At 50.0% G+C, this 10980-nt stretch overlaps 1 protein-coding gene across 2 annotated transcripts; it reads left to right on the plus strand.

The window, feature by feature from the left end:
• Positions 1-1099: 1099 nt before the first annotated feature.
• On the plus strand, positions 1100-3642 carry ccnq (cyclin Q). 2 transcript variants are annotated; one of them, XM_067240504.1, is made up of 6 exons: positions 1131-1192; positions 1334-1554; positions 1891-2074; positions 2270-2402; positions 2617-2835; positions 3523-3642. In XM_067240504.1, exons 2-6 carry the CDS (start codon positions 1398-1400, stop codon positions 3610-3612), a joined length of 783 nt encoding a protein of 260 aa, XP_067096605.1. In that variant the 5' UTR covers positions 1131-1192; positions 1334-1397; the 3' UTR covers positions 3613-3642. The 2 variants fall into 2 exon arrangements, with proteins under 2 accessions (XP_067096604.1, XP_067096605.1); XM_067240503.1 differs by having other exon boundaries at positions 1100-1554.
• The last annotated feature ends 7338 nt before the right edge of the window (positions 3643-10980 follow it).

Raw genomic sequence — 10980 nt, forward strand, 5'->3', positions numbered from 1 at the left:
ATCTCACCTCTTCCCCTTTCTCTGGCTTGTCAGATACACAATAAAGTGAAGAACACCGGAGAAGTAATGTAATGAATATAATGACGTTGTAATCTTAGCTTGTCTTGGTGACTGCAAGACAAAAGTACGCTTCTGTGGAAGTTCGTTCTCCCAAGTTTAATTTGCCAAGTTCAAACTACCAAGCAAGTCTGAACTTTGCGTCCTTTTTTTTTTTTTTTTTTTACCCTGCGTACTTGGTATTGCACGCATCACTTCCGCATGTTGCATAAGCCGGGTCAACAACTTCTGGTATAGCAGTTACGTTTGTTCTCTCACACCAAATTCTGTTTTACAGGAGTTTGGTGGATCTTCCCAAAATGACAATTAACGATGTAGGCTACATAGGACTCTGCTGCCCTTCAAGCAAGAGGGAAAGGGGTTTCAAATTGTACGTCTAGAGCTACATCTACAACTACAAAGGTAAGGTTAGACTAACTCAGACAGTAAAAGTAGCTAGCTTTATCTATCACTTTCCTCGCTTTTGAGCGGATTTGAGCAGGAACATTAGCTAGCTAGTTAACGATTTTAGCTACATACTTTATCTGATTGTCATCTTGCTTGGTAGTCGTTAATGTTAAAAGATAAATAATTGGTTTGCCATTTATTCCCTATGGTTAATGTAATGTAACATGGCTTTCTCAGTTTCTAACAAAAAATCTGGAAATGGGAGAGATCTCTGTGAGGGTGACCTGTTATTTTTCCATGATAAACAGCCAGAAGCCGCACAATCAGAGTGTAGGGTTAAGAGAGCAATAGCTAAGGGTTAATACAACCTGATCTGGTTATTAAGTCTTTCCTAACTTCACCGGAAGTTCTAGTCATGGCCTATTTCCGGATATATGTATCACTGTCGGGGCAGTGCCAATTCAGTTGCCTCTTGAAAACTTAGAAAACGACGTTTAAAAAGAAGCAGCTTTAAAGTGAGATTTTATTTAACCTCTTTTCTGTATGACCTGGGAACCTTATTTTGAGGGCGTCATTACTGCCTTCTCCTCTAGATGGCAGTCATCATGTTTTCAGCTCGCTGCAGCTACACCACAGAAACACCAAGGTCGGAAGTTGAGATTGCAGCATGTTTTTGTTTGATCAAGTTTGAACTGTTTTTCAAAAAGGCCATAATCCTCATAATCAAGTAACGGACTCGATATAAAATGTAATTTACAGTCTGTTATGTCCGTGTGCTTGTGCGAGTGAGGCGCGTAACGTTACATCTGGAAGTAAGATAGCTAGCTTGCTAACCTATGCACGTCTGTTTAATTAGCTATCCTATCCGTCTGTCCCTACTCGTTGTTAGTTGTCTAACGTTACTAACGTTAAGGCTGAACTAGCGGTGAAAGCTTGTAGGCGTACCCGGTGCGATGGAGGGTACATCGCAACACGCAGGTGGCATGGAAGGGTCCTCACGACTGGCCGTGGCCGGGAGGAGGGCAGCGGGAAACTGGGACGGAGAAACAACAGACCCCGCGCGGGACACAAAGACCCACTTTCGTGTGTGCCGCTTTATCATGGAGACAGGTAAGCTGCCTTTACCATCGCCGTTAGACGTTCTGGTTTTCAGCTTACATTCAACTTTTTCTACGAACGTTCTTAACCGACTCAACGGTCCGTGCTCTCCCGACGTGATTTCCCGACCCTCTCTCTCCGCTCTATCTTTTTCTCGCTCTAAAAAACATTATTTGGTGTGTATTTCAATATAAGTCCAAAAAGTATTTTGTAACTGGTGGCTAGCTGTCAGTTTTGACTGCCTGCCCATTAAATATATTTTTAAAGTAAAAAAAGTATCTCTCCATAACCCTTTCTCTTCTCTCTCTTTCACTCTCTTTTTCTCACACACTCTCTCCCTTTCTGTAGGGGTGAAGTTGGGCATGCGCTCGGTGCCGGTGGCGTCTGCGTGTGTGTTGTACCACCGTTTCTTCCAGTGTTTGAGTGTGAGTGTGTATGAGCCGTACCTGGTGGCCATGAGCTCGCTCTACCTGGCAGGCAAGCTGGAGGAGCAGCACCTGCGCACCCGTGACATCATCAACGTTAGCCACAGGTACACACCAAACACAGGTACACAGTACTGAAAACACACACACACACCAGTCACACACAACACTCACACACACTGTCACACACAGTACTGTCACAGACACGCACACACACACTTCAAACACACACACACTCCTTTTTAGTCACACTTGTGTTCTCCCTCCTCCTCCCCTCCTTCCTCCTACCCTCCTCCCCCCAGGTACTTCCACAGCAGCAGTGCTCCTCTGGACTGTAACTCGGAGTTCTGGGACCTTAGGGACAGTGTGGTGCAGTGTGAGCTGCTCGTCCTACGACAGCTCAACTTTCACGTCTCCTTCAAACACCCGCACAAGGTCTCAGGAGAGAGAGTGTGTGTGCGTGTGCTGCTCAACCACTGTACGCATGCGTGTGTATCTGTGTGGAACCTGTATTAGCCCTTCACGTGTGTGTGTGTATGTTGTACATTTGTGTGTAGGTGTGTGTGTGTGATGACATCTACAGTCTGTGTGTGTGTGTCTGTAGGTGTGTGAGGTCATGACCCCAGTGTGTGTGTTTGTGTTTCTCCAGTTCCTGCTCCACTTCCTGTTGTCCGTCAAGGCCATGGTGAACCGTCATGCCTGGTCTCGGACCCCCGTCGCAGAGACGGCCTGGGCGTTGCTTAGAGACTGTTACCATGGGCCCATGTGTATCCGTCACGAACCCCAGCACATCGCCATAGCAACACTGTACCTCGCCCTGCTCAGCTACGGAGTGGAACTGCCCACAGGAGAGAGAGAGTGGTGGCAGGTGTGTATGTGGTGTGTGTGTGAGAACATGACCCTATTGCAGGGTTTTTCCTGTTACCGTGTCACCGTATTAGCAGACATCTATGTTTTTTTTACCATTTCATAAATGATGGAGGCTATGCTTGAGGAAATCATTTTGCTTCCACTTTAGATTTAAATAGATAGGCTAATAGATTGACAATAATCCAAGCCCCATGGTGCTATCATGTATGGTTCCAAGATTATCAAGGTTGACCTCTTTACTTATGCAAACTACTGAAATGTATACCAATAGAACACAAATGATGAAATTCTAGTTTATCGTTTAAGTTTACCTTATTAAGAAATCGTTAATCAAACTTTTGTCAGCATTTTCAGTGGAAATTTCATTAGCATTTGTACAGGTGTATTCGTGCATGTCGGGCTGGCCCTCGCCGCGGAACGACAGTTTACTGGCCGCTCTGTCCATTTGAGCACCTCACAGTTGCGTATTGATCAGACAAGAAGACACGCTTATCAACTCGATTACTATTGATCAAAACCGAACGAGGGTTCGGCTGTAGCCTACTTGAAACATGCTATTGAGAACATATTCGCTGACATGCACGTGTGTGTGTTTCCAGGTGCTGTGTGAGAACATGACCCTAGCGTGTGTGTGTGTTTCCAGGTGCTGTGTGAGAACATGACCCTAGCGTGTGTGTGTTTCCAGGTGCTGTGTGAGGACGTGACACGAGCTCACATCGACGCAGTGATCTCTGACCTCCTACAGCTCTACGACCTGGAGGCCAAGTGCATCTGAGAGGGGCGGAGGACTGGAGGGGCTGGAGGACTGGAGGGGCGGAGGACTGGAGGACTGGAGGGGCGGAGGACTGGAGGGGCTGGAGGACTGGAGGGGCTGGAGGACTGGAGGGGCTGGAGGACTGGAGGGGCTGGAGGACTGAAATCAAATGTATTGGTGCAATTCCAGTGCTTCATATGTGTGTGTTTTTTCGTGGTGTCAGAGACATTCAGCACAAACATCCCTGCCAGTAAACAGCTGGTACAGATCTGTCATGCATCACTACGGGGACAGTTTCATTTAATTAATGTTTCTTAATATTTGTTTAAATAAACAATTTAATGTAAGGTAGATGGCTGATGGCTAATGTTGGACTGATGTCAGCTTGCCTCATAGACTGTGTGTGTGTGTGTGTGTGTGTGTGTGTGTGTGTGTGTGTGTGTGTGTGTGTGTGTGTGTGTGTGTGTGTGTGTGTGTGTGTGTGTGTGTGTGTGTGTGTGTGTGTGTGTGTGTGTGTGTGTGTGTGTGTGTGTGTGTGTGTGTGTGTGTGTGTGTGTGTGTGTGTGTGTGTGTGTGTGTGTGTGTGTGTGTGTGTGTGTGTGTGTGTGTGTGTGTGTGTGTGTGTGTGTGTGTGTGTGTGTGTGTGTGTGTGTGTGTGTGTGTGTGTGTGTGTGTGTGTGTGTGTGTGTGTGTGTGTGTGTGTGTGTGTGTGTGTGTGTGTGTGTGTGTGTGTGTGTGTGTGTGTGTGTGTGTGTGTGTGTGTGTGTGTGTGTGTGTGTGTGTGTGTGTGTGTGTGTGTGTGTGTGTGTGTGTGTGTGTGTGTGTGTGTGTGTGTGTGTGTGTGTGTGTGTGTGTGTGTGTGTGTGTGTGTGTGTGTGTGTGTGTGTGTGTGTGTGTGTGTGTGTGTGTGGGGGGGTGGGGGGGGGGGGGTGGGGGGGGTGGGTGGGGGGGGGGGGGGTGGGGGGGTGGGTAGGTAGGATCATCTCCCTGTCTGGGGTCAGCTGACCTGGGTGGGCGTGGTCAGCTGACCTGGGTGGGCGTGGTCAGCTGACCTGGGTGGGCGTGGTCAACTCACCTGGGCGGGCGTGGTCAACTCACCTGGGCGGGCGCGGTCACCTGAACTGGGTGGGTGTGGTCAGCTGATCTGGGTGGGCGCGGTCGGCTAACCTGGGTGGGTGTGGTCAGCTGACCTGGGTGGGCGTGGTCAACTCACCTGGGTGGGCGTGGTCAGGCTCCAGAAGGCTCCAGCTGCTGTACATGAAGGAAGGTTTCTGCCTGCTGAACTGTTCTCAGCTTCTCGGTTACTGTTGCCGTACCCCCCCCCCCTCCCCTCCTCTCTCTTCTGTCCCTCCCTCCCCCCCCCCCCCCCGCCCTACTCACTCCCTGCCTTCCCTAGTTCTTCTTTCTGAACTGGGCCAGGAGAGGAGGAGAGAGGCGAGGGAAGGTGAGGGAGAAGAGAGGAGAGGTGAGGGAGAAGAGAGGAGAGGGACACTGAAAGAACAAAAGGATGGAGAGAAGGAAGGAGGAAGTTGTAGGGAGGAGGAAGATGAAGGACAAACTACCAATTTTAGTGTCTGACCTGGAGCCTGTGTCTGTTCTCAGAGTCTACAGTACTACAGCATAGAATATAGTCTATAGTTGTCTCTCTCTCCTCTCCAACCCCTCTCTATCCCTCCCTCCCTCTCCAACCCCTCTATCCCTCTCTCTCCAACCCCTCTCTATCCCTCTCTCTCTCCTCTCTCTCCTTTCCAACCCCTCTCTCCTTTCCAACCCCTCCTCTCCAACCCCTCTCTATCGCTCTCTCTCTCCTCTTTCTCTCCTCTTCAACCCCTCTCTCCTCTCCAACCCCTTTTTACCCCTCTCTCCTCTCCAACCCCTCTCTATCTCTCTCTCCTCTCCAACCCCTCTCTATCCCTCTCTCATCTCCAACCCCTGTCTATCCCTCTCTCCCTCCCTCTCCAACCCCTCTCTATCTCCCTCTCCTCTTCAACCCCTCTCTATCCCTCTCTCTCTTCTTCAACCCCTCTCCTTGTCTGTCCTCAGCCTCTCTCATCCCTCCATGTACACCCTCTCACTCCTCCCCCTCCTTTCACTTCACTCATTACTCTCCTGCTGTATCTCCATCTCTATCTTCATTTTTCTCCCTCTTCCTCCCTCTTCTCCATCCCCCCCCTCTCCTCCCTCCCCTCTACTCCATCCCTCCCCCCCTCCTCCCTCCCCTCTACTCCATCCCTCCCCCCCTCTTCCCTCCCCTCTACTCCATCCCTCCTCCCTCTTCCCTCCCCTCTACTCCATCCCTCCCCCCCTCTTCCCTCCCCTCTACTCCATCCCTCTTCCCTCCCCTCTACTCCATCCCTCCCCCCCTCTTCCCTCCCCTCTACTCCATCCCTCCTCCCTTCCCCCCTCCTAGGTAGTATTAATAATAGAGGGCCTGAATGTCCAAACAGCCTCCACACCAGTGCCCCATCAGACAGAGCCAGTAACTGGACAATGAATGGGGGAGGAGGAGGGGGAGGGAGAAGAGGAGGAGGAGGAGGGGGAGGGAGAGGAGGAGAAGAACAATTGAAGAGAGAAAGAGGAGGGAGGATGTCTATCCCACTCTAACCCACTCACATCTCCTCTACTGCAGGGCTGTAAACATCTCACTGCTTCTACTCTACTCCTGCATGAGTGTGTGTGCGTGTGTGTTCCTGTCTGCATGCCTGCGGTTGTGTGCGTGTGGAGGTCAGTAATGGCTCTGTGTGTGTGTGTGTGTGTGTGTGTGTGTAGAGGTCAGTAATGGCTGTGTGTGTGTAGAGGTCAGTAATGGCTGTGTGTAGCAGTAGTATCAGGTGTACAGTGTCCAGACTGAGTGCTCTTGACCAGATAAAAGCTGTGGAAGCTTCTGCCGCTGAAAACACTAAACATCCTGCTGGATAGGGAGGGGGAGAGAGTGGGTGGAGAGGAGGGAGAGAGTGGATGGAGAGGTAAAGAGAGTGGGGGACATTTTCTACACTCACCTCGGTTTTTGTTGTTGTTGTCTCTTTCACATAGTTTCCTGCCCCCAAGTTCTGTTCCTCTCTCTCTTCCTCTCTTTCTCATCCTCTCTCTCTTTCTCATCCTCTCTCTCTTTCTCATCCTCTCTCTTCCTCTCTCTCTCTTCCTCTCTCTTTCTCTTCCTTTCTCTTCCTCTCTCTCTTTCTCATCCTCTCTCTTCTTCTTCTCTCTCTCTCTCTCTCTTCCTCTCTTTCTCTCTCCCTCCCTCTCTCTCTATCTCTTCCTCTCTCTCTTGCTGTCTCTATCACATCAACAACCACAAAGGCGCACTGTAAATAAAACGCATTATTACATTATTACAATCATTATTCTTCATCTTATTATTATTATTGCGGAGGTTATTGTCTTGTAGTTCATTCAGAGAGAGAGGGTGGTCTCTCAGCACCATGGTCAGCGTCCATCTCTCCCCGTCTCTGAGCCCTGGCAAGACATTCAAGAAACGTCCGACATTCAAGTTTGAGTAGGAAGGACTCCCTCCTCCGCCCCAAAGATTTCCCGCTCTCCATCCAGAACACTCGCCATCGCGGTTGGCACGCGGTGGCGTGTTCCCTGCCGTCATCACGCTGGGAGAGAAGGAGGGGTTTGACGGATGGAGCGGTAGCGCTCACCCCCGCCCCGCCGCGTGCCTCATCATCCTCCCTCCCTCCCCAACTCCGTCCGCGTTTGTCTCCTCTCGCGGATGCAGCGACCGGGCTCCTGTGCGCGCAGGATCTCACAGCTCAACCCAAAGATGTCGCATGAGCTCCTCGCGCCATGGCGTTTCAGTTTTAGGACCGTGAGCAAAACCCGGTCAGTTTACCGGCGCTAGACTCGACCACAGTATCAGATAGGACGTGTTTAAACCCGGCGTCTACTCGTTCTCCAACCCGCCGCAGAATCCCGGCAACCAGGGGGGCAGAGGACCTATTTTAGGAACGGAATATTCATCACCGTCTGGACCCACTGCTGCTACCTTACCGGACGGGTAACGGAAGAACAGCATTTCCTCTTCTTTCTGTCCGGTGGGACTTTCTCTGTTTCGAGCGCGTATTTACCGGGAATTTGCCTCCTCGCACTGATGTCCTTGAGCTCGGCCTGTACGGTGAGTCTGTGCGTGTTTGCGCGTGTGTCATTTTGGCTACATCAGTTTAGAGCCGGGGTGTTGGAGGGGATGTGTGTGTGCGTGCGTGTGTTTTCTTTGTGCGTGCACCATGTTCGTGTGTGTATACTGTATAGGGGACGTGGGTGTTGAATGACATCCTGTTTGGGTGATTTTATATGTTCTTACAGACATGGTCGAGCCACCGCGGTAAAAAAAAAAACATGTGACATTGGTGAGAAGGACTGTGTGTGTGTTTGGGTGAGTGTGCATGTGTGTGTGTTTGGGTGAGTGTGCATGTGTGCATGTGTGTGTGTAAAGGCCTCTGTGTTATATAGTGTGTATGTCAGATAGGTAGAAAGAGAGAGAGAGAGAGAGAGAGAGAGTGGGGGGATAGAGAGAAAGGGAGAGAGGGTGGAGAAAGAGTGGGTGACAGAGAGATAGAGTGATATATATATATATAGAGAGAGAGAGAGAGAGAGAGAGAGAGAGAGAGAGAGAGAGAGAGAGAGAGAGAGAGAGAGAGAGAGAGAGAGAGAGAGAGAGAGAGAGAGAGAGAGAAGAGGTGTGGACAGCTCTGGTTGATGTGGAACAACGAGGTCAGTCAGTATAGCTTGGCGGGTAACGGAGAGATCCGTTCCGCTCCGACTTCTCTGGTAAAGCGTGAATATTGGCGGGATGATTCAGACCGGTTGTCGCGGTAAGGCAATTGTAGTCTAATATTGCAATTTTGATATAATGTAATTTTCGTGTCTTGCAGTTTGTAAACAAGAGCTGTTGTGTTTGCAACAAGCGGCGCGCTTCTGTCCGTCAAGGAGGGAGTCGCGCGGGCCTGTAGTGGCCCAGCCTGTAACCTTGCAGAGGGACAGAGACGGGAAGTGGCGCACACTACGTCTCGCTCTCTTTCCCTATTTTCTCTCCTCCCTCTTTCTCTCTCTCTCTCTCTCTCTCTCTCTCTCTCTCTCTCTCTCTCTCTCTCTCTCTCTCTCTCTCTCTCTCTCTCTCTCTCTCTCTCTCTCTCTCTCTCTCTCTCTCTCTCAGTCACACGAACTACAAGCTCGCGACCTACTGTTTATTATTCAACTTCTGTCCGTTACGGTAGTATCCCCGCGGCGGTATGTGTGTTTGCGTGAGTGTGTGGTTTGTGTGTAGTTTTTGTGGCAAAGAACAGGAGGTGGAGGAATTGCGTCTGCGTCTGAAGGTGACCAATAAAGGTCGTTTTTATAGCGTGCGTGATACGGAGACACGTGCATAAAGTCAAATAAACACTGTCTATATGATTATGCCTGTTTGTTCAAAACAATACTGCATTACGCTGAGAGAACTCAGTGTTTTATCATTGTTAGCATGAGACTAGTCCATCTTGCACTTCCTCAATTCTCTTACCTGCCCAATAAACACACATACAAACACACACACAATTCTGTGTTTGACGTATGCTTGTCCATGCTAAGTTGTAGTAGGCCTATTCTGTATTAGCAGGATGCTATTCTGTGTTAGCAGAATGCCATTCTCAGGTGGAGGAATATTATTCTGTGCTAGAAGTATGCCACTCTGTTAGTAGTATGCTACTCTTTTAGTAGTATGCTAGTCTGTTAGTAGTATGCTACTTTGTAAGAAGTATGCTAGTCTGTTAGAAATATGCTAGTATGTTAGAAGTATGCTACGCTGTTAGAAGTATGCCAGTCTGTTAGTAGTATGCTACTCTGTTAGTAGTCTGCTAGTCTGTTAGTAGTATCCTACTCTGTTAGAAGTATACTAGTCTGTTAGTAGTATCCTACTCTGTTAGAAATATACAGAAGAATCAGAATCAGAAGTATGCCAGTCTGTTAGTAGTATGCTACTCTGTTAGTAGTCTGCTAGTCTGTTAGTAGTATACTAGTCTGTTAGTAGTATGCTAGTCTGTTAGTAATATGCTACATTTACATTTAGTCATTTAGCAGACGCTCTTATCCAGAGCGACTTACAGTAAGTACATGGACATTCCCCCGAGGACACAACGTCAGTTTGCATGACCGGGAATCGAACTGGCAACCTTCGGATTACTAGTCCGACTCCCTCACCGCTCAGCCACCTGGCTCCCAGATACTAGTCTGTTAGTAGTATACTAGTCTGTTAGTAGTATGCTACTCTGTTAGAAGTATGCTACTCTGTTAGAAGTATGCTATGCTGTTAGAAGTATGCCAGTCTGTTAGTAGTATGCTACTCTGTTAGTAGTCTGCTAGTCTGTTAGTAGTATACTACTCTGTTAGTAGTCTGCTAGTCTGTTAGAAGTATGCTAGTCTGTCAGTAGTATCCTACTCTGTTAGAAGTATACTAGTCTGTTAGTAGTATACTAGTCTGTTAGTAGTATGCTACTCTGTTGGAAGTATACTAGTCTGTTAGTAGTATACTAGTCTGTTAGTAGTATGCTACTCTTTTAGAAGTATGCTAGTCCTCTGGAGCGCTCAGGGAGGTTGTGATTGGCCGGATGCCAAGAGAGCAGCCCAGTGGCAGGACCCTGTAGAGGTGACCCTGGAGTGCCTGCCTGGCAGCCGGACTGCAGGTGCACTGGTGTGAGAAGGGAGGGAGGAGAGGAGAGGAGGGGGGAAGAGAGGAGGGAGGAGAGGAGGAGAGGAGGGGGGAAGAGAGGAGGGAGGAGAGGAGGGGGGAAGAGAGGAGGGAGGAGGGAGGAGAGGAGGGGGGAAGAGAGGCGGGAGGAGGGAGGAGAGGAGGGGGGAAGAGAGGAGGAGGAGAGGAGGAGAGGAGGAGAGGAGGGGGGGAAGAGAGGAGGGAGGAGGGAGGAGAGGAGGGGGGAAGAGAGGAGGGAGGAGAGGAGGGGGGAGGGATGAGAGGAGGGGGAGGAGGGAGGAGAGGAGGGGGGAAGAGAGGAGGGAGGAGAGGAGGAGAGGAGGGGGGAAGAGAGGAGGGAGGAGAGGAGGAGAGGAGGGGGGAAGAGAGGAGGGAGGAGGGAGGAGAGGAGGGGGGAAGAGAGGAGGGAGGAGAGGAGGGGGGAGGGATGAGAGGAGGGGGAGGAGGGAGGAGAGGAGGGGGGAAGAGAGGAGGGAGGAGAGGAGGGGGGAAGAGAGGAGGGAGGAGAGGAGGGGGGAAGAGAGGAGGGAGGAGAGGATGGGGGAGGGATGAGAGGAGGGGGAGGAGAGGAGGGGGAAGAGAGGAGGGGGGAGGAGAGAAAGAAGGGGAGGAAGGAAGAGAGAAAAAAGTGAGAGGACAAAATGGGGGAGGTAGGGAGGAACAAAGAGGGAAGGGGGAGAGACAACAGGACGTCCAGGCCTGTG

This window comes from Osmerus mordax, chromosome 7, assembly GCF_038355195.1.
Source record: "Osmerus mordax isolate fOsmMor3 chromosome 7, fOsmMor3.pri, whole genome shotgun sequence".
NCBI classification, from domain to species: Eukaryota; Metazoa; Chordata; class Actinopteri; order Osmeriformes; family Osmeridae; genus Osmerus; species Osmerus mordax.